The 26249-nt window shown below is 35.1% G+C and overlaps 1 protein-coding gene across 4 annotated transcripts in view; it reads right to left on the bottom strand.

Annotated features, from left to right (window-relative positions):
• Positions 1-231: 231 nt before the first annotated feature.
• The window catches only part of CADM2 (cell adhesion molecule 2), a 1163401-nt gene continuing 1137383 nt past the window's right edge, over positions 232-26249 (bottom strand). For all 4 annotated transcript variants that reach the window (XM_037833793.1, XM_037833816.1, XM_037833802.1 and 1 more), the window contains 2 exons: positions 8713-8838; positions 232-7977 (listed from right to left, as the gene is read on the bottom strand). In XM_037833793.1, the coding sequence (XP_037689721.1) occupies positions 7859-7977; positions 8713-8838 (245 nt within the window). In that variant the 3' untranslated portion in view covers positions 232-7858. The remainder of the gene's footprint in view (positions 7978-8712; positions 8839-26249) is intronic.

The following is a 26249-nucleotide window of genomic DNA, read 5'->3' as shown; positions in this document are numbered from 1 at the left end:
ATTTTGATTAATATAAATAGAAAAAGAAAAAGATAAATAAAAAAGAAATTCATTTCTGTGGATGTGTTCCTTCAAATATGATCATTTTCTTTTAGCCGTGCTGAATCTGATATTTTATTCAGTATCAAAGTCCCTTAAGTGAATCCCAGTGCTTCTTTTGCTGGGAAAATAAATAAATAAATAATAAGATAATTGTTAACATAATAAATAAACCAGATACAAATTCTTGCCTTGTATTTACAGATAAATTTTAATGGAATATTTCATGGTCTAACACAAATATCAGACCCAATGACACTAATTCTTGAACAGCCTTTGGCTTACCCTGTATAACAAAATCTGTTCTTTAAAGTAGACTACAAAATACTTTATGGTAAGTGAACTTCCAAAGACACAAAGAAAATTCTCCATAAATTTAAAAGCTTATCTCAAATCCTTATTGGCATAAACTTAGGATGTATATATTATTAATTGCATTATCTTAGGTAGTTGGAATATATAATATTGGTTGGAGTGTGAAAATTAAAAAAAAAATAGGTTTAGGTATTTTTGTTTCTGTTCCTAGTCAACCTTAGTAAATGCACATAAGTAAATGCAAAATCACCTTTTAGAGTTTTGAAATGTTGGCATTTTCAAGCAAATTTCTCTATGACAGCAACATATTTTACCCTTAGTCAGCATATTACAAGGTTCATATATTCCAAAGAGTAATGGTTAAATATTGTACAAATAAGACAACATTTATTTTACCATTGATTAATTTTTCAAACTTCATTTGGAAATTTACAAGAAAAATGGGCATCATTGAAGAATTCTAAAATCAATGGATAATACATGCAGTTGAATGAAAGTACTCAAAATTATGTTTTTGTAAAATATTTTATAACCTGTCAATGGGAAAAGAAAGTTCCATCTTTCAATGTCTGCTAAAAGCCTAAGAAAATCAACTAAATGAATAGACAATTCAGTAATGTCCAACAGAGAACTAAAATTCAAATTTTATTTTTTCAATATTTATCAGACATTTTTTTTCTGACAAGACTTTACTGAAAGATGAAGTGCAAATGGGAACCCTGTAAGAATGTTTATAAGAGTTGTACATGACATATTTTAAGAGTCACTAAGTACACATTGAATACTTTGTAAGTATATAGGCATATCAACATGCAAGTGTCATGTACCTAATATTACAATATGCATTTTGTTTCTTGAAAATATTAACGACAAAAGTAGATTCAATAATTGTGTTTTTTTATCTTCTGTGCAATAGGCTTAATTTCAGTGGATCACTTTTATAGCACAGAATTTATTTTTATGCTGTCATAAATATACCCTTCCAAAAGTTATGAATTTCATGTCATATAAATAGAATATTTTATTTTTGAAACTACATGATGGGGAACACCTGCATTTCTGGGTACCATTTTCAGAGATAAGTCTTAAATTCTTTTCAACACAGCAGACTTGTTCCAATGTTGGTTACGTTGAAATATTTATGATAAAAATGGAGCTTTCTTGAGGGAACATCTTTTGGTTGAATGAAAAGCTAAACAACCAATTCACAAATATTGATGTGAACTAAATATGAAGAAAATAAGTCAGTAAATCCCAAACCCATAAATCCTTGGGTGACCACTTAACTGCATCATTGAATCTACAATAAGTACAGCAGGTACAGTTAAATGAATTTGCAAAGAGATTAAACTTTTTTTACATTTGTAAGGAGAAAGAGTACTAGTTTTGAAAAAGTTCTAAAATATTTTTCTTTCTATTTTATGAGCATCATTCAATACATTAGAAACACAGAAAAAAAGCAAAAAGAATAAAGATATAACAATTCAGTTTACACTTCATAGTTTTTTTTCCCCAACCAATTGGTGACCACTATTTTCAGCCATCAAATATTTTATTGCGTTTAACTTTCACTATTAGCAAGTATAAAGACAAAAATGTCTGCTAGTATCGTGTACAAGGAAAAGCATTTGGAGAAAGAAAGCATTTGAGGTTTGACAGTACTGTGTGTAAGATAAGTGTAATGCTGCATTTCATACCGCACTTGAAAGTCCGTGTGGGAATCGCTGCTGCTCTGACCCTGGATGTGGGAAAAGTGCTTAAGTGCTGAGCCCTGGTGGGTTTTTCTTTTGCCCCTGCAATCTTCAAATGTCTTTTAACTTGTTTTCTTTTGAAATATAGAGTGTATTTTATAGGGGAAAATAGTCTTTTTCTTTACATAGTTTTCACATTTGGGCCCATTCTCTCCTAAATAATTATACTTTTCTTTTGACTAATATATATGGAAAAGATGGTAAAGATTGGACCAAATATTATTTGTAACATAACCACATAATAGAAACATCTTACGTTAACTGTAATCATAGTTTATAAATTCACCATCACAATTTTCATGTATCTTTTTTTTTCCTAGAGGAAACTCTGCTTCTAAAATGCCATTTCCTTTTAGGATAACTAAATTACATCATTAAAAAAGTTCACTTTACACCTATGTAGACAAAAAAGTGGGCATTTGAGGCAATACTTTGCAGTGTTCAGGGATTGTTTGTTAACAAGGAGGCAGTTTTGAAATACTTAAAATTCTGTCTACATAGATAACACTTCTTGGGAAAATAAATCATATGCATGATTTTTACTTATAAACACAGAATTCATTTATAAGGAATTTTCACATTTTTAAAAATAAATAAAATATCAGGTTGGATTGCAAAGTGTTGCCATTTAAATTAGTTTTAAAAGTCAACACAATTATATTACATTGAAATATTAAATAGGCGTGAAAAGATCTATGTTTATAAAGTTATCTTATTTTGCCTATAAGAAAAGGTAATGATAGAAAAGGAAAAACAAATACAGATCCAGACACTGTTGAATACACTAAAGGAAGTTGGCTTTTGAGATTTCCCAGGGAATGCAGAAGGTACTGTCACGACAGTCCCCAAAGAATGCTGCCTGGGATATCCTGTAAATAATTATTTCCTCTATTTATATTGAAGTATCATAGCCCATGTTAAAAGTGAGAGGTAGAAGGATTATTGTAAGTATGCATGGCAGAGAACTTACCAGCTCTATCCAATAACTATTGCATTCAATATTAATCTTGATACATAAAAATGCTGATAAAATGAGTTTAGAACCCATTGTTATATTTTGTCCCCTTTAACTTTCTTTATTACGTTGCTACTTTCAATCCGTTGCCTTTGGAAGGGTATAAGTGCAAAGGGCATGTTTGGGTGGAATAGGGGGAGAAAGAAAAAAAAGAAAGGAGAAGAAAACAAAATATAAAATATTTCCACTAGGAAAAAATGATGTTAACTATTAAAGATACCCTATGTTCTATGATTGAAGATGTTTGTACTTATAATAAAAGTAATTGAATCCATTAAAGAATACACATATTTCAAAGAAAAAGTGACTTTAACTATTAAAGATATCCTATGTTCTATGATTGAGGAAGTTTGTACTTATAATAAAAGTAATACAATCCATTAAAAAAATACACACATTTCAAAGAAAGTTTAAGAATGCCAAATTCAATTAGATGAGTCAAAATTTAAAACTTCGGTTATTTCTCTTCAGTAATGCTAAAATATTAAACCAAATGATAATTTTATCGTATCACATTAGTCTTTAAATAAGAATTTCTTATTTTGTTGTTGAGCCAGTTATAATTTTTAATCAGTGCTTTAGTATGTGGGCAATGAAGATTAGTAACATTTTGATCTTGTTGAAGAATTCTTCAAATTCCCTTTGCATGAAGTATCCCAGCAATAGTATTGCAGATATTGCACTGAGTATATTTCTATATTGCCGGTGTACATTTCAAAACAAATTCTTATATCTACACTAACATTTCCTCTTTCCCAATATTCAAAATGCATATTATAATTACATGGGTTTCCAACATCCATACAAAGCAAGTACAAGATACTTACATGTAAGTACACTGTAGTTACCTATATTTTTGCATAGTTTTTAGTGTGTACTTTGTGCCACTTAATAAAAAGCATTACTCATCAGTAATTCTTATCAGGTGTATCATTTATTTTAGCTGGGATTGATGTTTTGTTTGATTTAGGTATATTCAACAGATTACTATTTGCTAACAGGGAGAATATTGGGCAATTTTAGAGGGCTCTAAGTAGTTAGCAATACAAAGGGGAAGTTCCACTTTTTTGTTTTTTTATATTTGTATTTCCTCCAGAATTAAAAAGGTAGTGTGGAATTTCATATTTATCATCCATTAAATTATCTTTACATCCAAAGAAAAAAGGAAAAGGAAATTGTAAATGTTCCCCTTGGTAACACTTTGCAATAAGTGGCACTAAACTACACGATAACTGCTATGTTACATGGAAGAACCATCACCGTCAGAGAGCTGCTGTACACGTGCTTACATGGAATCTCAATGCTGTTACAATCGTGAGTACATAATTACAAGTGAGCCTGTCCTTTCCTTTAATTGAGATATTTATATTTTTACAGATAAATAAAAATAAATGAGGTGGTAGCTTTGCCATATTTAGGAAAGTTAGTGTTCTTTCTCTATTTATTTAATTGTTGTGTTTCAGTGCAAGATTAAGCATCTTGAATCAATGAGATCATCCAGTTTCTAGATTAAACTTCGATATCAGGTTCCTTAAACTGCTTCTTGAGTTCACTGGTAAAAGAAAACAACTTGAAATACCTCTCTCTTTCTCTCTCTCTCTTTCTCTGTCTTTCACACACACAGACAAAAACACACTTACACACACCATGAATACTCTGCTCATGCTCTCTATCTGTGTTCTTGCACTCACAAACTTTCCTTTTTCTTCCTGGTTGTGACAATCATTCTTTCTAGGACATTTGAAAATGGAAAAAAGAAAAGAATAATGATGTTTACAATTTTTTTGATGGAGGACAATCAATTCACACTGTAAACCGTACACTGGCAGAGAATAGCTACTTTGGGTAACGAATAATTTTCCATATTCTACTAGGTGTGTGTATGTGTGTGTGCACTCTTTCCATTGAGTTCCGTAGCTACTGTGCTCACTTAGCATAGACAGAATTTGACTCTATGTGTACACAAGTGTGCATGATTCATATATTTTAATTGACATGGTTCCCATTTAGAAATGTAAATTTTTGTTTGTGATTTGGAGACATAAATGAACAGAGTTTTTATAATATATTTCCTTGGTTGGTGAAAATAAAATAATTTTTAAAGATAGGAAATATAATTCCATTGCTAGCCTTTTTCTTTAAGTAACAGCAAATTATATATAATTCAAATCTATCTATAGTGTACATTTGATCAGAGCCCATAAATTAGAATAGTCCAGCTAAAGTCATAAGAGTCCTAATGAGTTTTTATATTCCTTTGAAGGGTTAAAAGAGACAAAAATCTTTATATGCAACCAATTTTGGATTCCTAATTTTACAATGCTATAAATAATGATTGAGTTATTTAAGTAACAATTTAGCAGTTGGAGCCAAGTAGAATACAGACAAAATGAAGAGGGATGTAAACATAGCATCAATGAAGAGTAGCAATTTTGTAAGTGCATCCTGAAATTAGGCCTTAAATAGTAATTGATGATGCAGTTTATACTACTTGCTTCTGTAGTAAGAACCTTTCCATTTTGTTCTAACAGGATGAAATTTGCTTTGTAGAGTCTTTCTAAAGAGTATGCATTAAAAGATATGAACAGTTTATAACCTATTCTAGTTTCAATGTGTCTAGTAGCACCTACCTGATTCTCTCAAACTACCATACTATATTAACGTATTATTGCATTTTTCCACAGATGGTATGGAGTGAACTGTAAAAACAAGCATGCAATCACATCAATGCAGACTTATTTCCTTAAAATGTCATACTGTATAAGATTTATTATGTTAACACTCAACCACATCATATTATTTATGTTCTGTATATTCTGAAAAAGTGTTGCTTGACTGACATCGTCCTTTTTCTTTTGTAAGAAATCAACAAGATAAATGCTTCAACAAAAAAAACAATTTAAAAATTCCTACATTGTCCTTAAAAGATTTATACTTTTCTGATAAATAATCTAAGATACAGCACCCTTGTCTTTCATTTGATTTTAATACATGATGTCGTACTCAACCATTCTTATACCCCCAAAATAAATTCCAAGATATTTTTAAAACCATAGGCCATTATGCTTCAGATATCACAAGTATAGCTACCATATAATCACATTTGTTTTCTTCTTAAAGGTGCAATGCTTGTGAATGGGAAAATAATTTTATCTAATTGGATTTTTATTCTTTAGCATATAATAAATTTTATGAGAACTAATCTAACGTTGTTTACTAGAAGAAATAATAAGACTTTAGATTGATTCTATGTCATATTTAAGAATACGGCATTTCTTAATGGTTAAATACACCAAAGTTTCAGAAATAATCCAGAGAAAGAGACTTTCACCGTGGAGTTAAAAGCATGGCAGAAATTCTCTATCACTCACTGTTTCATAACTTTGTACCTCACAAAATGCATAGACAGGAATTTAATATAAAGAATTAGTTTTTTATACAGAAACATATCTTTAACAATTCTTTTTGGCAAATCAACATAGGTAAGCAGCTCTGGAACTGCCAAATTAAAATTTGTAAATTTTTAGCAAACTGAGTTTATTTTTAGGTTATTATTCAACTGTGGTTGTAATTTAAAACCTGAGGCTGTGCACTGGTTGTTAGCTTAAAATTACCTTTCCTTATAACATTGTGCTTCCATTGTATAACAAATAAAAACAAGAACTAGAAAAATTTGTTGTTGAACAGTGCTAGGACATACAGACAAAAATACTAACACATGTTATCTACTTATAATATTGGTTTAAGTAATATCTAAAGGGATATAATGGACATTAGAAAATGCTTACTTATGACTGAATTACCTACAGCCAAAAAAGTTAAATATGTATCAAATAATGTTTAATTGGATTTATCATATGCACTATATACAGATACTAAAATGTCTCAAAATTGTGCCCTATGAATACTTCAATTTTATTTAGGCAGGTGAGTCTTTATGGAGCAAATAAATTACAGAATCAAATTAGAGAAATGAATGAAATCTTTGTGGTTCCCAAAGCAGTAAAATGTTTGGAACAATTTATTTGTAAATAAAACTACAATAACCTAATAATAGGGTATATATAACTGTATAAAATGTCATGATTGCAATCCATACACAAAGCTTCTGTATCAAATCCTATATTTTTAAATAGCAAATTGATACAGCTTTACCACTATAATCTCATACGTTCCAAAAACTACACTACAGTGCCTTTAGTTTGTGTTTTCTAGGGCGTGTGTTTCCAAAACATGTTGTTTCTAAAGATAGACCTGTAGAAAACATTGCTTGTAAACCTCTAATCTTTGATTAAACTTAAGCTCATTAGGTCTTCACCTAATCTTGTTACTTGTAAAAGCTGTCCAATGGCAAACTGATATAGTCTATGATTAAAAGGGGGAAGAAATGGGTGTGAGGGGGATCCTGCATACCATTTTTTAATGAGTGGAAACAACTCAATATCATGATCCAAGGAGATGATTAACATTGTTAAGGCTGTATATTCAAGCACTGTATGTTAAAAGAGCAATGGTGTGAAATTTAGGCAGTAAGAAATGTCCTGCATTATGGATGGTATAGTAATTAAAGAATGATGCTTTCAACAGCTGATTGTTGGTATACACTGGCTACTGATAGAAGTACAGTATGGAAGTTAATAAAGGTAGCAGAAGATGGTAGAAATGAATTCTGAAAGATGAGAGCCAGTTTTCTCCAGCAGCCAGCCTGGTAAGTAAAATTCAGAATCTTGGGCTGCATTTAAATAAAATATTCTTTTTTCTCTTCAGCGTTAACTTGGCTGCCTTCAGCATTGATAATGGCTGTGTCAGCATCCGGTGCATCTTCAGCTCCTTTAGCTTCATTTGTTAAATATGTTCCTGTGGATATTTGAAGAAGAGTGTTAGTTCTGTGAGATTAGTAAAATAGGCAGTATTAAAGCTACATTCATTTAGGAAGGAACAAATGCCAGATTGCTTATATGCTAGAATAAATTCTGAAGCATTATAAACCACACATTGCACCCTTCTAAAGTTGCACACTTTCTTTCAGTTTTCAGGTATGTGTTGTAGGTGAAGCTGTGGCCAGTTCAACTAGAAGCAGGAGCCAATCTGGAATGGATAATGAGTAATTTTGACTTCCTTAATGATGGCTATAGACCATGTGATCATGCAGCTGGAGCAATCAGGGTCCATTGTTAAGATGTCAATAATGTTTGCATCAAATGTGCCATCATTCATTTTAACTACATTTAAAAGTGGACTATAGTATATTTGCTACCTGGAACATTGCAAAAACAAATCACAGATTTTCCTCACTTATATGGCCATATATGTGTCTATAAATTTATGAACAAAAACATTGACCTAAGACTGAATTTTAGAGTTGGATCTCAGTCCTAGAGATACATGACAAATTTGCTACTATTTTTCTTTTCTGAGCCAGTGGCTCAGACATTAGGACATTAGCTAATCCAAATTTAAACTTGAGTAAAATAATCGAGTTCCCTGAAATTTAATATTTAGATCTCCGCCCCCATTTTACACACACACTCATATTATATTCCATAAGATGCTAATGCCAAACTTAAGACTACTTTCATTGATCTAACCTACCTTTATGTCTTGCCAGGTATCGACCAAGCAGGAATATAGAACACAGTGTGACAAAGACAACTACAGCCACTATTCCTCCTATTAGAGCATGATCAGGGCCAGTCTGGCCAGCCAGAGCATTGGGATCTAGAAAAGGAAGGGAAATATTGTTCTAGTTAGTGTGTTACCTAGACAAAAATTACATATCTGCATTAGAATGAACTATTTTGAAAATTAGCACATTTCTTTAAAAATACAATTTCATTAATGTACATTACACCATTCATCTATTCAACAAATATAGATACCTGGGTATATAATATTTGCCAGAATCACTGCTGCCACTGGGCTTACATTTTAAGGGAAAGACTGGATCAATAACATTTAACATGTGTTTCGGTTTGCCAATGCTGCCAGAATGCAAAACACCAGAAATGGATTGGCTTTTATAAAGGGGGTTTATTTGGTTATACAGTTACAGTCCCAAGGCCATAAAGTGTCCAAGGTAATGCTGAATGGGTGGGGCCATACCTCCATGGAAATCATCCAGTGAAAGATCTTGCCCACAGTTGAGTGATCACATCCCCATGGAAATATCCAATCAAAAGTCTCCAACCCAATCAACACCAATAGGTTTCCTGCCCACACAAGACTGCATCAAAGATAATGGCATTTTGGGGGACATAATACATCCAAACCAGCACAACATGTATGATTACAAACAATAATATGCCTTTCTTTGCCCCTCACCTCCAACTGAAAAAAAATTATTTTCCTGCATGACAAACACAAGAATACCTTGTTTTATTGTGCTTTGCTTTACTGTACTTCACAGATATTGCTTTATTTTTATTTTATTTATTTTTTAACAAATTGAAGGTTTGTGGCAACCCTGTGTTGAGCAAGTCTTTTGGCACCATTTTTACAATAGCATGTGTTCGCTTCTCTGTGTCTCTGTGTCATGTTTTAATTAAGGTATGTATATTGTTTTTGTATACATAATGCTATTGCACACTTTATAGACTACAGTATAGTGTGAACATAACTTTTATATGCATTGGGAAACTGAGAAATTCATGTGAGTTGCTTTATTGCAAAATTTTCTTTATTTCAGTGTTCTGGAACTGAACCCGCCATATTTCCAAGTTATCTTTGCTTGTGTCCATTTTCATATGGTGAAGACCAGATTGAGTGTAACGTCTTCCTTCCCAAGTTCTTTGTTTGAGATACTGTCACAATAACTGCCAATAATTTAAGAGAGAAATTTAGGAGAAGGAGAAAGTAAATTTCTAAATTAGAATTCACAAATACATTAGCACAAAAAAAAAAAAAAAATGAGGGTGGTTATAGACAAATGGATAAGAAAAATTAAAAAAAAAATCTGTTTGAAACTTCAAACAACTTCCAGATACCCAAACTCATTGCAACCAAGCTCATTGCCAAAACTCTGTAGCCACCACTGAAGACACATTACCACAAACCAGTTCAGATGTGGCAATGGAGAATGATTGATAAGGTTAAATTCTCCAGTGGGTAGAATTAGGGACCACAGAAAAGAATTAACAGAGAAGGATCAGGGTTTCTTCAGGAAACAACAGCTATTGCTAAGACAGACAGATCTCTTAATGCCAGCCTGGTATATTTCATAATTGCTAGGGATCAGTGACTATTCCACATTTCCCTCTCTTCCTTTATTTCCATATTGGAGAATTTATTGTGCTTCTCCCCTCTCTGCTCTCCCACTGTGCTTGGACTGGTGAGGATCATCAATAACTTGTCTCTTGGTTCATTTGTCCCTGGACTATTGAATCAAGATATGAAGAAGGGGCCAACCATTTCTGAGGATCCTTGTCTAAGAGTTGGATATATTGGTTTGATTTCTCTTTGGAGAGGGTGTAGCAGTCTTTATGTATGGAAAAAAGGGTGAAAAAATACTTGGCGATCAGAAAGGTGAATTGGGACAGAGATTTCTAGCTGATTTACAGACTTTCCTTTTCTTTCAATCCCAGAGCTATGCCATATTTCCCAGCTTTCCTTGCAGTAGGGGCTAACCTGTGATCCATAAAACTGAATTTAAGCCCAGCCAATTAAAACTTCCTGCATGCAATCCTCCATACTCTCTTTCTGTGCCAGCTGGCTGGAAGTGATCTTGGGAAGCTACAAGTTAAAGATGAGATAGCCTTCGGAATATATGAGGCACTGGGTCACTGAAGCACTATCAGGAAGAAAACTGCCCAACTAAGAACACCTGCACTGGACTCACTGAGAAAAAAAAGTTTTATTTTTTTAAATGCTGAGATTTAAGATATTAATATGTTAGAGAAGCTAATGTTAATTTAGCTTTCTGTTATATATTTCCTGAATTTACCTTAACTTCTGGAATTGGCCCAACATCTAAAAATATGGAGTAAAAAGTAAATTTGCCATGCCTTAAAATTCCCTATTCCTGTTCCTTGCTGAGTTACCCGAGAGTTGGCTTTAAACTCTATCTTTTGCTCAAGTTAGGAATGAAGAGTCATAAACCATATTCATTTTATTTGCTTAAATATCTCACAAATCTAAGCACTCTTTTGGGAAACTTAGAAATCACTCTTGCTCATACATCTCTGTACTGGTCATTATTTCCTGAAAGTAAATTCTGAGAAGTGGCACTGCTGGATCAAAGGGTGTAAACATTTGTAAAAGCTTTTGATCTATATTGCCAAATTGCATCACAGAAAGATTGTACAACTTCACTATCCACCAATTGCATCTGAGGAATTCCTTTTTCCCACAAAGAATTGACATCAGATATTATCATTCTTTTAAGTTTTTACTAATCTGATATGCAAAAGTAACATCATTATTTAAATATTTTGGATTTCTTAACTTACAAGTGAATATAAATATGTCTAAATATTTGGGGGAGGCCATATCAATTAATTTCAAAATGCTTGTCTGTGCCATTTGGGCATTTTTAATTTAAATTTTCTAAATATTTTAAGAGCCCTGTCCAGAGAAAGTTCAATATTTTTAACAATTTCTTTATTTAACCTTCATTCTTGGTATTATCAGCCATAGGTTTCTTAAAATTTTAAGCAATCAAATATCAAACTTCTGTGTTATGAAGTCTGGATTGGAAGTCATAATTTGAAGTGCTTTAGCCATGATAAGATTCTGCATATAAATCCATATCATCTAACACGTTATTATTTTTAATCCATCTAAAATGTATTTTGGTCTATGATTTGAGGCTAAAGCATAAAGTATAATTTTATTTGTTATTTGACATCCAATTGTCCCTACATATAATTTTTATGTCACTTATTAATTAAATGTATATTTATTTCATGAGCTTCTTCATATTCTAGTCTATATGGTTGACCTGTCTGTCCAAACTTTTTCTAGAATTTTAGATTTAGAAATCACTTAATACCTTATAGGGAAAGTCTCAGCTCAAGTTCAGAATAATCTTTCAAGAAAAAAATAACAAACTTATTGGGGTTGTTCTAAACTATAGGTACATGTTTTTTATCTATAGTGCATTATCCAGGAACAATGCCAGATTCTCCAGTTATTCAAATCTAAAGAGTTTTTTAGTAAGTGGTACAGTTTTTTTAATATAAGCTCTGCATAGTTTTATTAGTTTTATTTTTCATTTAAAAATGTTTTAATATTTAGTACTTTAAATTATTTTCATACTGAGCATTAAAAGTATTTTAAATGTTATTTCTTTTTTTAACTTTTTATTTTTGAAATAATTTCAAACTTACAAGAAATTTGCAAAAATAGTACCGAAATATTACAGAGAATTACAATATACCTATATATTCAGATATATCAACTTTTGATATTTTGCTATATTTGCTATATTCTCTCTCGCTTTCTCTCTGTTTTCTAAACATTTGAGAGTAGGTTGCTTATATCATACCTTTTTTTTTCCTTACCATTTAATACTTCTATGTACATTTGCTAAGAACAAGGATATTCACTTATGAAACAACATTAAGCACAATTACCAAGTTCAAGAAATTTAACATTGATATAAATCATGAAGTCTATATTCCAATTTTTCCAGTTGTCTCAATGATGACCTTTTGGGTATTTCCCCTTCATTATTAAAGCCATGCCTGGACCATGTATTGCATTTAATTGTCATAATCTCTTTAGCATCTCTTTTCGAAAAAAAAAGTCAAAAATTGCTCTCTTTCTCCCTTCCCCCCATCTTGTGGTAACCTCTAATCTACTTTCTGTCTCTGTGTATTCTTGGAATTGATATTATACAATATTTGTCCTTATGTGCCTCACTTATTTAACTAGGAAATTTTTCAAGGTTCTTCCATGTTGCAGCACATCTCATAACTTCATTCTTTCTTATGGCCAAATGGTATTCCATTGTGTGTATGTACCACATTTTTTTATTTTTTTATTTTTTATTTTTTATTGAGATTGTTCAGATACCATACAATTATCCAAAGATCCAAAGTGTACAATCACTTGCCCCTGGGTACCCTCATACAGCTGTGCATCCATCACACTTAATTTTTGTTCAATTTTTAGAAACTTTTCATTACTCCAGACAAGAAATAAAGTGAAAGATGAAAAAAGAAAAAAAGAAAAGGAAACTCTAATCCTCCCCTATCCCTAACCAACCCCCCTCAATTGTTGACTCCTAGTATTGATATAGTACATTTGTTACTGTTTATGAAAAAATGTTGAAATACTACTAACTGTAGTATATGGTTTGTAATAGGTATATAGTTCTTCCCTATATGCCCCTCTATTATTAACTTCTAATTGTATTGTCATACATTTGTTCTGGTTCATGGAAGCGATTTCTAGTATTTGTACAGTTGATCATGGACATTGCCCACCATAGGATTCAGTTTCATACATTCCCATCTTTTGACCTCCAACTTTCCTTCTGGTGACATATATGACTCTGAGCTTCCCCTTTCTACCTCATTCACACACCATTCGGCACTGTTAGTTATTCTCACATCTTGCTACCAACACCCCTGTTCATTTCCAAACATTTAAGTTCATCCTAGTTGAACATTCTGCTCATAAATAAGCAACGACTGCCCATTCTTAAACTTTGTCCTATATCTTGGTACCTTATAGTTCATGTCTATGAGTTTACATATTATAATTAATTCCTATCAGTGAGACCATGCCATAATTGTCCTTATGTGTCTGGCTTATTTCACTCAGTATATTGCCCTTGAGGTTTTGTCATCAACCCATTTTTTTTTAATATGGTTTTATTCACTCACCATACATTCCATCCCAAGTAAATAATCGATGGTTCTCTGCATGGTCATACATTTACGTGTTCACCACCTTCACCACTATCTATATAAGGGCATTTCTTCCACAAGGCAGGAGGGAGAGTCAAAGAAGGTAGAGAGGCAAAAGAAAGAGGAAAAAAAAAATGGCAGCTAGGAAGCAGCAAAAGGAAAAATAACCTTAAATCAAAGTAGAATAAAGAATCAGACAATACCACCAATGTCAAGTGTCTAACATGCTTTCCCTATCCCCTCCTCTTATATGCATTTACCTTGGTATATCACCTTTGTTACATTAAAGGAAGCATGATACAATGATTCTATTGGTTACAGTCTCTAGTTTATGCTGATTGCATCCCTCCCCCAATGCCTCCCCATTTTTAACACCTTGCAAGGTTGACATTTGCTTGTTCTCCCTCGTAAAAGAACATATTTGTACATTTTATCACAGTTGTTGAATACTCTAGATTTCACCAAGTTACACAGTCCCAGTCTTTATCTTTCCTCCTTTCTTGTGGTGTCTCACATGCTCCCCAACTTCCTCTCTCATCCATATTCATAATTATCTTTGTTCAGTGTACTTAAATTGTTGTGCTACCATCTCCCAAAACTGTGTTCCAAACCATGCCCTCCTGTCTTCTATCACCCTGTAGTGCTTCCTTTAGTATTTCCTGTAGAGCAGGTGTCTAGTTCACAAAGTCTCTCATTGTCTGTTTGTCAGAAAATATTTTGAGCTCTCCCTCATATTTGAAGGACAGCTTTGCTGGATACAGGATTCTTGGTTGGCGGTTTTTCTCTTTCAGTATCTTAAATATATCACCCCAGTTCCTTCTTGCCTCCATGGTTTCTGCTGAGAGATCTGCACATAGCCTTATGAAGCTTCCTTTGTATGTAATGGATCGCTTTTCTCTTGCTGCTTTCAGGATTCTCTCTTTGTCTTTGACATTTGATAATCTGATTATTAAGTGTCTTGGTGTAGGCCTATTCACATCTCTTCTGTTTGGAGTATGCTGCGCTTCTTGGATCTGTAATTTTATGTCTTTCATAAGAGATGGGAAATTTTCGTAAATTATTTCCTCTATTATTGCTTCTGCCCCCTTTCCCTTCTCTTCTCCTTCTGGGACACCAATGATACATACCTTATTGTACTTTGTTTCATCCTTGAGTTCCCGGAGATGTTGCTCATATTTTTTAATTCTTTTCTCCATCTGCTCCTCTGCGTGGCTTTCAGGTGTTTTGTTCTCCAGTTCCTGAGTGTTTTCTTCTGCCTCTTGAGATCTGCTGTTGTATGTTTCCATTGTGTCTTTCATCTGTTGTGTTGTGCCTTTCATTTCCATAGATTCTACTAGTTGTTTTTTTGAACTTTTGATTTCTGCCGTATATATGCCCAGTGTTTCCTTTACAGCCTCTATCTCTTTTGCAATATCTTCTCTAAACTTTTTGAATTGATTTAGCATTAGTTTAAATTCCTGTATCTCAGTTGAAGTGTATGTTTGTTCCTTTGACTGGGCCATAACTTTGTTTTTCTTAGTGTAGGTTGTAATTTTCTGTTGTCTAGGCATGGTTTCCTTGGTTATCCAAATCAGGTTTTCCCAGACCAGAACAGGCTCAGGTCCCAGAGGGAAGAAATATTCAGTATCTGGTTTCCCTGAGGGTGTGTCTTAGAAAATTGCTCCACCCTTTGATGCCTCAGGTCACTGTGCTTTTCTGCCCAGCAGGTGATGCCTGTTAGCCTATAATTCTTGTCTGGTGTGAGGAGGTATGGCTCTGGGGTCTGGTTCTGAATGGAAAGGGCCCCACCCCTTTCCTCCTAGAGAAGACAGAGCCCCCAGGTGGAGGTCATTAGCATTTCAATGGTCTCGCTCTCTGCTTGTGCTGTCTCCACCCTTGCACGAGTCATAGCCCTGGAAACTGAATATGACTGGGGCTTTCTCCACTGAGCCGAAAAAGAAACAGATAGTCCCCTTCAGACTCAGTCCAAGGCAACCCTCTGGCTCTCCAAGGTCGGTCATCACCCAAAGCCTCTGTCTGTTTTTTGGGGCTGCGTACCTGTAGTGAGCAGTTCACACTCGCTACTTAAAACCCCAGTTGGAGCTCAGCTGAGCTATATTCGCTTGCTGGGAGAGAGCTTCTCTCTGGCACCACGAGGCTTTGCAGCTCAGGCTGTGGGGCAGGGGGTCTCACTACTTGGATCCGCAGGTTTTACTTACAGATTTTATGCTGTGTTCTCGGGCATTCCTCCCAATACAGGTTGGTGTATGATGAATGGATGGTCTCGTTTGTCCCCCCGCAGTTATTCTGGATTATTTACTAGTTGTTTCTGGTTTTTTGTAGTTGTTCCAGGGGGACTACTTAGCTTCCACTCCTCTCTATGCCGCCATCTTGCCCCACCTGTACCACATTTTTTTAATCCATTCATTTGTTAATGGACATTTGAGTTGCTTCCACCTTTTGGCTATTTGAATAATGCAATGCTGCTATAAACATTGGTGTACAAGCATTTTTTTGAAACCTTGTTTTCATTTTTGTTGGCATATACCTAGAAGTGGAATTACAAGGGTTGTTTGGTAATTCTATGTTTAAATTTTTGAGGAACCATCGTATTGCTTTCCTCAGTGACTATATCATTTTTTAATTCCCTTCAACAATGCAATAGAATTTCAATACCTCTGAATTACCTTCAATACATGTTACTGATACTTTCCATTTTTTTAGATAATAGCCATATTTGGTGGGTGAAGTGATATTTCATACTTTTGATTTGCATTCCCCTAATGGATAAAGATTTTTTTAAATTTCCCATCTCATCTACTTCCAAGCATATAATTCAATGACATTAATCACATTCACAATGTTGTGCTACCATCACCACCATCCATTACCAAAGCATTTATATTACCCCAAACAGAGACCCTGCAATCAATATGCGTTAAACCGCTAATTTCCTTCCACCTTCTATGCCCTTTGTAATTCCTTCTCTATTTCTGTATAGATGAATTTGCATCTTCTAATTATTTCATATGAGTGGAATCATACCATATCTGTTCTTTCTATTCTTTGGTGTTTGGCTTATCTTCCTCAACACCATGTCTTCAAGGTTGTAGCATGCATCTTCATTCCTTTTTACTGCTGAATAATATTCCATTGTTTGTATATACCACATTTTGTTTATCCATTCATCTGTTGATGGACACTTGTATTGCTTCCACCTTTTGGATATTGTGAATAATTCTGCTATGACCATTAAGGTACAAATGTGTTTGAGTATCTGCTTTCAATTTTGGGATTATATAACTAGAAGCGTGATTGCTGGGCCATATGGTAGTTCTATGTTTAATTTTTGAGTAAAAACCAAACTCTTTTCCTAAGTGTCATACCATTTTACATTCCCACCAACAATATATAAGGGTTCCTATTCTCCTCTTCCTTGCTACCTCTTGCTGTTTTCTGTTTTGTTTGGTTTTTGTTTTTGTTTTAAATAATAGCCATTCTAGTGTGAGGTGATATTTCATTTTGGTTTTGATTTGCATTTTCCTAATTGCTAATTATGTTGAGTATATTTTCATGAGCTTATTGGCCATTTGTATACCTTCTTTGGAGAAATGTCTATTCAAACCATTTGTTTTTTTTTTGTTGTTGTTTTTGTTTTTTTTAAATTAGATTCTGGGACATTTTGTGGTTGAGTCATAGGAGTTCACACCCTTTTCAGATATATGTTTTCCAAACATTTTCTCCCATTCTGTAGGTTGTATTTTCACTTTCTTAATAATGTCTTTTGAGATGCAAAAGGTTTTAATTTTGATGAAGTCGAATATGTCTACTTTTTCTCTTGTTGCTCCTGCTTTCAGGGTAATGTCTAAGAATCTATTGCCATATAAAAAGCCTTGATGTTATTGGTCTATGTTTTCTTCTATGAGTTTTTTAAGCAGTTTTATTGAGATACATTCACACACCATACAAGTCATCCAAATACAATCAACGGTTCACAGTATCATCATATAGCTGTGCATCCATCACGATGATCAACTGAAGAGCATTTTCATTACTCAAACAAACAAATACCCCATCCCTTTATCACCCTTATTATTGACTCTTAGTATGGGTGCAGTACATTTGTTACTGTAGTCCATTGTTTGCAATATTTTCATTTGCTTGCATATGTTGTTCTATTATTAACTCCTTGTAATGGTGACATACATTTGTTCTAGTTTATGAAAGAACATTTTTATATCTGTATTATTAATCCCAGTCATCATCCACCCAGGGTTCACTGTGTTACACAATCTCATATTTTATCCTCTAGCTTTCCTTTTAGTGACATACAAAATGCTAAAATTCCCCTTTCAATCACAATCACACACATAATTCAGTACTGTTAATTATGCTTATCTTAATTTGCAACCATCAACGCTATCCATTTCCAAATATTTTAAATCAACTTAGTTAAAAATTCTGGACATTAAGCACATGCTCCCCATTCACTACCTTCATTTCTTTGGAGTTTATATATTTGGCTCTTACATTTAGGTCATTATCCCAGTTTGATCTAATTTTTGTATTTGGTGTGAGGTAAGTACACATTTGCATGCAAACATCCACTTTTCCTAGCACTATTTGTTGAAGAGACTATTCTTTACCAATTGAGTAGACTTGGCATCCTTGCAAAAAATTAAATGCCATAGAAGTGCAGGTTTATTTTTGAACTCTCAGTTCTATTCCACTTGTCTATACATATCTGCCCTTGTGCCAATACCAGGCTGTTTTGATTACTTTAGCTTTATAATATATATTAAAATCAGGAAGTGTGAGTCCTCCAACTTTTTTCTTCTTTTTCAAGATACTTTTGACTCTTTGGTGGCCCTTACTATTCCCTATGAATTTGAGGACTGGGTTTTCCATATCTGAAAAGAAGGCCCTTGGAATTTTGATTGGGATTGCATTGAATATGTAAATTGCTTTGGGTAGAATTGACATCTTAATAATATTTTGTCTTCCAACCCATTAACCCAGAAGTTCCTTCCATTTATTTAGTTCTTCTTTGATTTCTCTTGGCATTGTTTTGTAGTTTTCCATGTACAAGTCCTTTATATCTTAGGTTAAATTTTTTCCTAGACATTTGAAGATTTTGATTACTATTTTACATGGATTTAAAAAAAATTTCCTCTTCGGATTGTTCATTACTATTGTATAGAAACTCTGCCAATTTTTTAAATTATTTATTTATTTTTTTATTAGAGAAGTTGTAGGTCTGCAGAAAAATGAACATACAGGGTTCCTATATACCACCCCACCACCAACACTTGCATTGGTGTGGAAAATTTTCTACAATTGATGTTAGCACTTTTTTGTAATTCTATTTTTTTAACATTGGTTACATTTGTTACAACTGATGAAAGATTATTAAAGTGGTACTATTGAGTATTGTCCACAGTTCATGTGGGGGTATTTTCCCCTATATTCCCAACATACTTTTTTTCATGCTTGTCTTTATTTTATTATGCATCTACTCATCCACTGGATAAAGGGAGTGTCAGTCATAAGGTTTTCACAATCACACAGTCACAAGATGTTCTGATTTGCTAATGCTACCATTATGCAAAATATGAGAAATGGATTGGCTTTTATAAAGAGGCTTATTTGGTTACAAATTTACAGTCTGAAGGCCATGAAAATGTCCAAATTAAGGCACCAATATGAGTATACGTTCACTGAAGAAAGACCGTTGGTATCCAGAAAACCTCTGTTAGCCAGGAAGGCACGTGGCTGGCATCTGCGGATCCCAGGTTTTGTCCCAAGTCCTCTCTCAGCTCCTGTGCATTCTTGGTTCTTTCTCCCAGGAATTTTCTAAGCACCTGGGAGTCCTGTCTTAGCAGGCAAACTCTGGGCTTCATCTCAGCTAAATGTTCTTATGTCTGCATCTCCAAACATGTCTAAGCGTCAGTGTCAGCAATGTCTGGGCCTGTGTAGATCTTTAAAAGGACTCTGTAAACTAATGAAGACCCATGCTGCACACACAGGGTCACACCTCCACAGAAATAATTTAATCAAAATTATCACCTACAGTTGGGTGAGTTGCATCTCCATGGAAACAACCTAATCCAAATATCCCACAAGATTGGATTAAAACATGTCTTTTGGAGGGACATAGTATATCCAAACCAGCACACAAGATAAAAACTATAAAGTTACACAAAGTTATACAATCATTATCAAAGATTAAGGTTACTGGATTGTACATTTTCAAGTACTTCCTTCTGGTCACTCTAATATACTAGAAACAAAAGAAGTATCTGTATAGTGAGTCAGTAGTAATCATTTGTTAAATCCTAACTTCTCTGTTGCAACTCCTTCTGCTTTGATCATTCTCTCAATCTTCAGGGATATCTGGGCAATGATAATTTTAACTTTATGCTGAAAAGGGGTGTTGACATTATGGGGTAGAGGAATGAAACTGGTTGACTCTCTTGGAGAGACTGGTACCTCTAGGTTTCAGGGCTTATCTTGCATAGGAGCCATCAAGAGGCTTTAAGTTTCTGAAAAAATAAACTTAAGTAAAACTTTTATAGAGTCTCAGATAGAGCCCAGGGTATTCTTTAGGGTTTTCAGGGGCTTGACATACTGTGGAGCTTGACATACTATGGCAAATTGCAATATCTTGCTGATGCTTGCATAAGAGTAACATCAAGAATGACCTCTTGGCACTATTTGAAATATCTTAGCCACTGAAACTTTATTTTGTTTTATTTCTCTTCCCCATTTTGGTCAACAAAACACTGTCAATCCCACAATGCCAAGGCAAGGCTCATCCCTGGGAGTCATGCCCCACATAGGAGGAAGGCTACTGAGTTTACTTTCAGAGTTTGGCTTAGAGAGAGAGCCCACACTTGAGCAACAAAAGAGATTCTCAGTGGGTGACTCTTAGGCATAATTATATAGTAGGCTTAGCTTCGCCATTATAGAAAGAAGTTTCATAAGGGCAAGCCTCAAGATCGAGGGCTTGGCTTACTAAATTGGGAGTCCCTAATGTTTGAGAGAATATCAGGAATTTCCCAGGTGGGGAAATTTGTTACCTCCACATTTTTTTCTCCTGTCTCTCAAGGGACTTTGCAAATACTTTATTTTTTAATTTTCTGCCAAATTACTATGGAACGTATCAGGGTATTACATTAACTTGTACAGAATAACAAGATCTCATTCCCTATTCTAGGTTCCATTTATTTAGGTTGTTTAACTAAATTGACCAGACAGATTAAATTAGATAGTGTGCTACAGAGAATTTAAATTACGGACAAAATAAACATCTCTTCCTTTGGTCTCACACAGATATTGAAGTTTTAACATGCAGACAATATCATAGACCATACAATACTTGTCCTTTCATTTCTGGCTTATTTTGCTCAACATAATGTCTTCAAGACTTCATTTCTTTCTGTAGCTGCCCTATATTCCATCATATATGCACAATTTTCCAAATATTCCATTCCACAGTTCACCCTTCTTTCTTCAGTCAATGTACACTTAGGCCACCTCCATCCATTGGCAATCGCGGATAATGCTGCCATAAACACCATGTGCAAATGTCTATTCGTGTTCTTGCTTTTGGTTCTTCTGAGCATATACCTAGTAACAGAATTGCCAGATAACATGGCAACTCCATACCCAGCTTCCTGAGGAACTGCCACACTGCCCTCCAGAGGGGCTGCACAATTCCACTTCCCCAACAACAGTGAATAGGTATATCTCCTTCTCCACCTCTCCTCCAGCACTTGTAGTTTTTGTATATTTCAAATAGTTTTATTCAAACACGATACAATCCATCCTAAGTGTACAATCAATGGCTCCTGGTATAATCACATAGTTTAGCATTCACCACCACATTCCCATTTCTTCTGAAAAGAAAGAAGGAAAAAAAAAGAAAAAAAAAAACCCGTACCTCTCCCTTATATCTGCCTCTTAGATTTAGCTTTGGTGTACTGCCCTTGTTACAATTAATGAAAAAATATTATGTTACTGTGTTAACTGTAGACCTTAGTTTGCATTAATTGTATTTTTCCCATATACCTTCTTATTTTTAACACCTTGGAATACTGACATACATTGTTCTCATTCATGTAAGGAACTTTCTTACACTTTTACAATTAATCAACATCATTGTTCACTTTAGATTTCACTAAGTTATACAGTCCCAGTTATTATCCTCTAGTTTGCCTTCTGGTGACATCCATGACTCTAGCCTTACTGTTTTCAACCATACACACACTCTTCTTTGTTAATTACACTTGCAGAATTGTGCTACCATCACACAGTATTGTGTTATCCATTTCCAAACCTTTACAATCAATCTTATTGAACATTCTGTACTCCTTAAGATTTATTGATGTGGTGTATTACATTAATTGATTTTCTTGTATTGAATCACCCTTGCATAACTGAAATAAAGCCCACTTGATCATGGTGTATAATTCTTTTAATGGGCTGCTGGATTTGATTTGCAAGTATTTTGTTGAGTTTTTTTGTATCTATATTCATTAAAGAGATTGATCTATAATTTTCTTTTTTTCTGTTGTGGTCTATCCTGGAAAATGATCCATGAGCACTTGAAAAAAATGTATATCCTGCTATTGTTGGGTGCAATGTTCTGTAAATGTCTGTTAAGTCTAGTTCATTTATTATATTATTCAATATTTCTCTTTCCTTATTGATCTTCTGTCTAGATGTTCTATCCATTGATGAAAGTGGTGTACTGAGGTCTCCAACTATACTTTTAGAGGTGTCTACTTCTCCCTTCAGGGTTGTCAGTGCTTGCCTCAGGTATTTTGGGGCACTCTGGCTCAGTGCATAAATATTTATGATTGTCATTTCTTCTTGATGAATTGTCCCTTTTATTAATACATAGTGACTTTATCTCTTTTGATTGTTTTACATTTGAAGTCTAATTTGTCTGATATTAGTACAGCTACCCCTATTCTTTTCTTTTTCCCAACCTTTCACTTTCAACTTATATTTGTCCTTGTGTCTAAAGTGAGTCTTTTGTAGACAGCATATAGATAGGTCCAGTTTTATAATCCATTCTGCCGGTTTATGTCTTTTGATTGCAGAGTTTAATCCATTAAAATTTAATGTTATTACTGTAAAGGCAGTACTTTCTTTAATGATTTTGTTCTTTGGATTTTATAAGTTATGTCTTCTCTCTGTCTGTCTTTTTACCCTTTTAGCTGCCTTTACAGATACTCTTCATTTCCACACTCTTAGTCAAACCTTTCTTATTTTTTTTCCTATCAGACTGTAGCACTCCCTTTAGTATTTCTTGTAGAGCAAGTCTCTTGTTCACATTCTCTCTCAATGTCTATCTGCAAATATTATACACTTTACCTCATTTTTGAAGGACAGTTTTGCCAGATATATAATCCTTGGTTGGCAGTTTTTCTCTTCCATTACCTTAAATATATCATACCACTGCCTTCTCACCTCCATGGTTTCTGCTGAGAAATCCACACTTAGTCTTATCAAGCTTCCCTTGTATGTGATGGATTGCTTTTCTCTTGCTGCTTTCAGAATTAGCTCTTTGTTTTTGGCATTTGACAATCCTATTAGTAAGTGTCTTGGATCTATTCTGTTTGGGGTATGCTGTACTTCTTGGACCTGTAATTTTATGTATTTCATAAGAGTTGGGAAAATTTCAGTGATTATTTCCTCAATTATTCTTTCTGCCCCTTTACCTTCTCTTTTCCTTCTGGGATAGCCATAATATGTATATTCATGCACTTCATGTTATTCAATTCCCTGGGACCTTGCTCATATTTTTCCATCCTCTTCCCTCTCTCTTCTTTTGTGTGAGGATTATCTATTGTTTTTCATCTCTTTTTTTGTGTCTTTCAATCCCAAAATCTGTCTTTTTTTTTTTTTTTTCTTAAAAACTTCTGGAGGAGGCGGGGCAAGATGGCAGATTGGTGAGCTGTATGTTTTAGTTACTCCTCCAGGAAAGTAGGTAGAAAGCCAGGAACTGCATGGACTGGACACCACAGAGCAATCTGACTTTGGGCATACTTCATACAACACTCATGAAAACATGGAACTGCTAAGATCAGCAAAATCTGTAAGTTTTTGCGGCCAGGGGACCCGTGCCCCTCCCTGCCAGGCTCAGTCCCGTGGGAGGAGGGGCTGTCAGCTCCGGGAAGGAGAAGGGAGAACTTCAGTGGCAGCCCTTATCAGAAACTCATTCTGCTGATCCAAACTCCAACCATAGATAGACGGGGACCAGACACCAGAGAATCTGAGAGCAGCCAGCCCAGCAGAGAGGAGACAGGCATAGAAAAAAAACAACACGAAAAACTCCAAAATAAAAGCAGAGGATTTTTGGAGTTCTGGTGAACATAGAAGGGGGAAGGGCAGAGCCCAGGCCCGAGCTCAGGCCCTGAGGCGCATATGCAAATCCCGAAGAAAAGCTGATCTCTCTGCCCTGTGGACCTTTCCTTAATGGCCCTGGTTGCTTTGTCTCTTAGCATTTCAATAACCCATTAGATCTCTGAGGAGGGCCCTTTTTTTTTTTTTTTAATCCTTTTTTCTTTTTCTAAAACAATTACTCTAAGAAGCCCAATACAGAAAGCTTCAAAGACCTGCAATTTGGGCAGGTCAAGTCAAGAGCAGAACTAGGAGAGCTCTGAGACAAAACGCAATAATCCAGGGACTGAGAAAATTCACTAAACACCACAACTTCCCAAGAAAAGGGGGGTGTCCGCTCACAGCCATCATCCTGGTGGACAGGAAACACTACTGCCCATCGCCAGCCCCATAGCCCAGAACTGCCCCAGACAACCCAGTGTGACGGAAGTGCTTCAAATAACAGGCACACACCACAAAACTGGGCGTGGACATTAGCCTTCCCTGCAACCTCAGCTGAATGTCCCAGAGTTGGGAAGGTAGAGCAGTGTGAATTAACAAAGCCCCATTCAGCCATCATTTCAGCAGACTGGGAGCCTCCCTACACAGCCCAGCAGCCCAGAACTGCCCTGGGGGGACAGCACTCACCTGTGACATAGCACAGTCATCCCTCAACAGAGGACCAGGGGGTGCATGGCCTGGAAGAGGGGCTCACTTGCAAGTCTCAGGAGCCATACGCCAATACCAAGGACTTGTGGGTCAGTGGCAGAGACAAACTGTGGCAGGACTGAACTGAAGGATTAGACTATTGCAGCAGCCTTAAAACTCTAGGATCACCAGGGAGATTTGATTGTTAGAGCCACCCCCCTTGACTGCCCAGAAACACGCCCCATATACAGGGCAGGCAACACCAACTACACACGCAAGCTTGGTACACCAATTGGACCCCACAAGACTCACTCCCCCACTCACCAAAAAGGCTAAGCAGGGGAGAACTGGCTTGTGGAGAACGGGTGGCTCGTGGACGCCACCTGCTGGTTAGTTAGAGAAAGTGTACTCCACGAAGCTGTAGATCTGATAAATTAGAGATAAGGACTTCAATTGGTCTACAAATCCTAAAAGAACCCTATCAAGTTCAGCAAATGCCATGAGGCCAAAAACAACAGAAAATTATAAAGCATATGAAAAAACCAGACGATATGGATAACCCAAGCCCAAGCACCCAAATCAAAAGATCAGAAGAGACACAGCACCTAGAGCGCCTACTCAAAGAACTAAAGATGAATAATGAGACCATAGTACAGGAGACAAAGGAAATCAAGAAGACCCTAGAAGAGCATAAAGAAGACATTGCAAGACTAAATTAAAAAATGGATGATCTTATGGAAATTAAAGAAACTGTTGACCAAATTAAAAAGATTCTGGACACTCATAGTACAAGACTAGAGGAAGTTGAACAACGAATCAGTGACCTGGAAGATGACAGAATGGAAAATGAAAGCATAAAAGAAAGAATGGGGAAAAAAATTGAAAAACTCGAAATGGACCTCAGGGATATGATAGATAATACGAAACGTCCGAATACAAGACTCATTGGTGTCCCAGAAGGGGAAGAAAAGGGTAAAGGTCTAGGAAGAGTATTCAAAGAAATTGTTGGGGAAAACTTCCCAAATCTTCTAAACAACATAAATACACAAATCATAAATGCTCAGCGAACCCCAAATAGAATAAATCCAAATAAACCCACTCCGAGACATATACTGATCACACTGTCAAACACAGAAGAGAAGGAGCAAGTTCTGAAAGCAGCAAGAGAAAAGCAATTCACCACATACAAAGGAAACAGCATAAGACTAAGTAGTGACTACTCAGCAGCCACCATGGAGGCAAGAAGGCAGCAGCACGATATAT

This window comes from Choloepus didactylus, chromosome 1 (genome assembly GCF_015220235.1).
Source record: "Choloepus didactylus isolate mChoDid1 chromosome 1, mChoDid1.pri, whole genome shotgun sequence".
In the NCBI taxonomy this organism is placed as follows: domain Eukaryota; kingdom Metazoa; phylum Chordata; class Mammalia; order Pilosa; family Megalonychidae; genus Choloepus; species Choloepus didactylus.
Note: the sequence above shows the minus strand (reverse complement) of the source record. Positions and strands in the feature narration are given on the sequence as shown.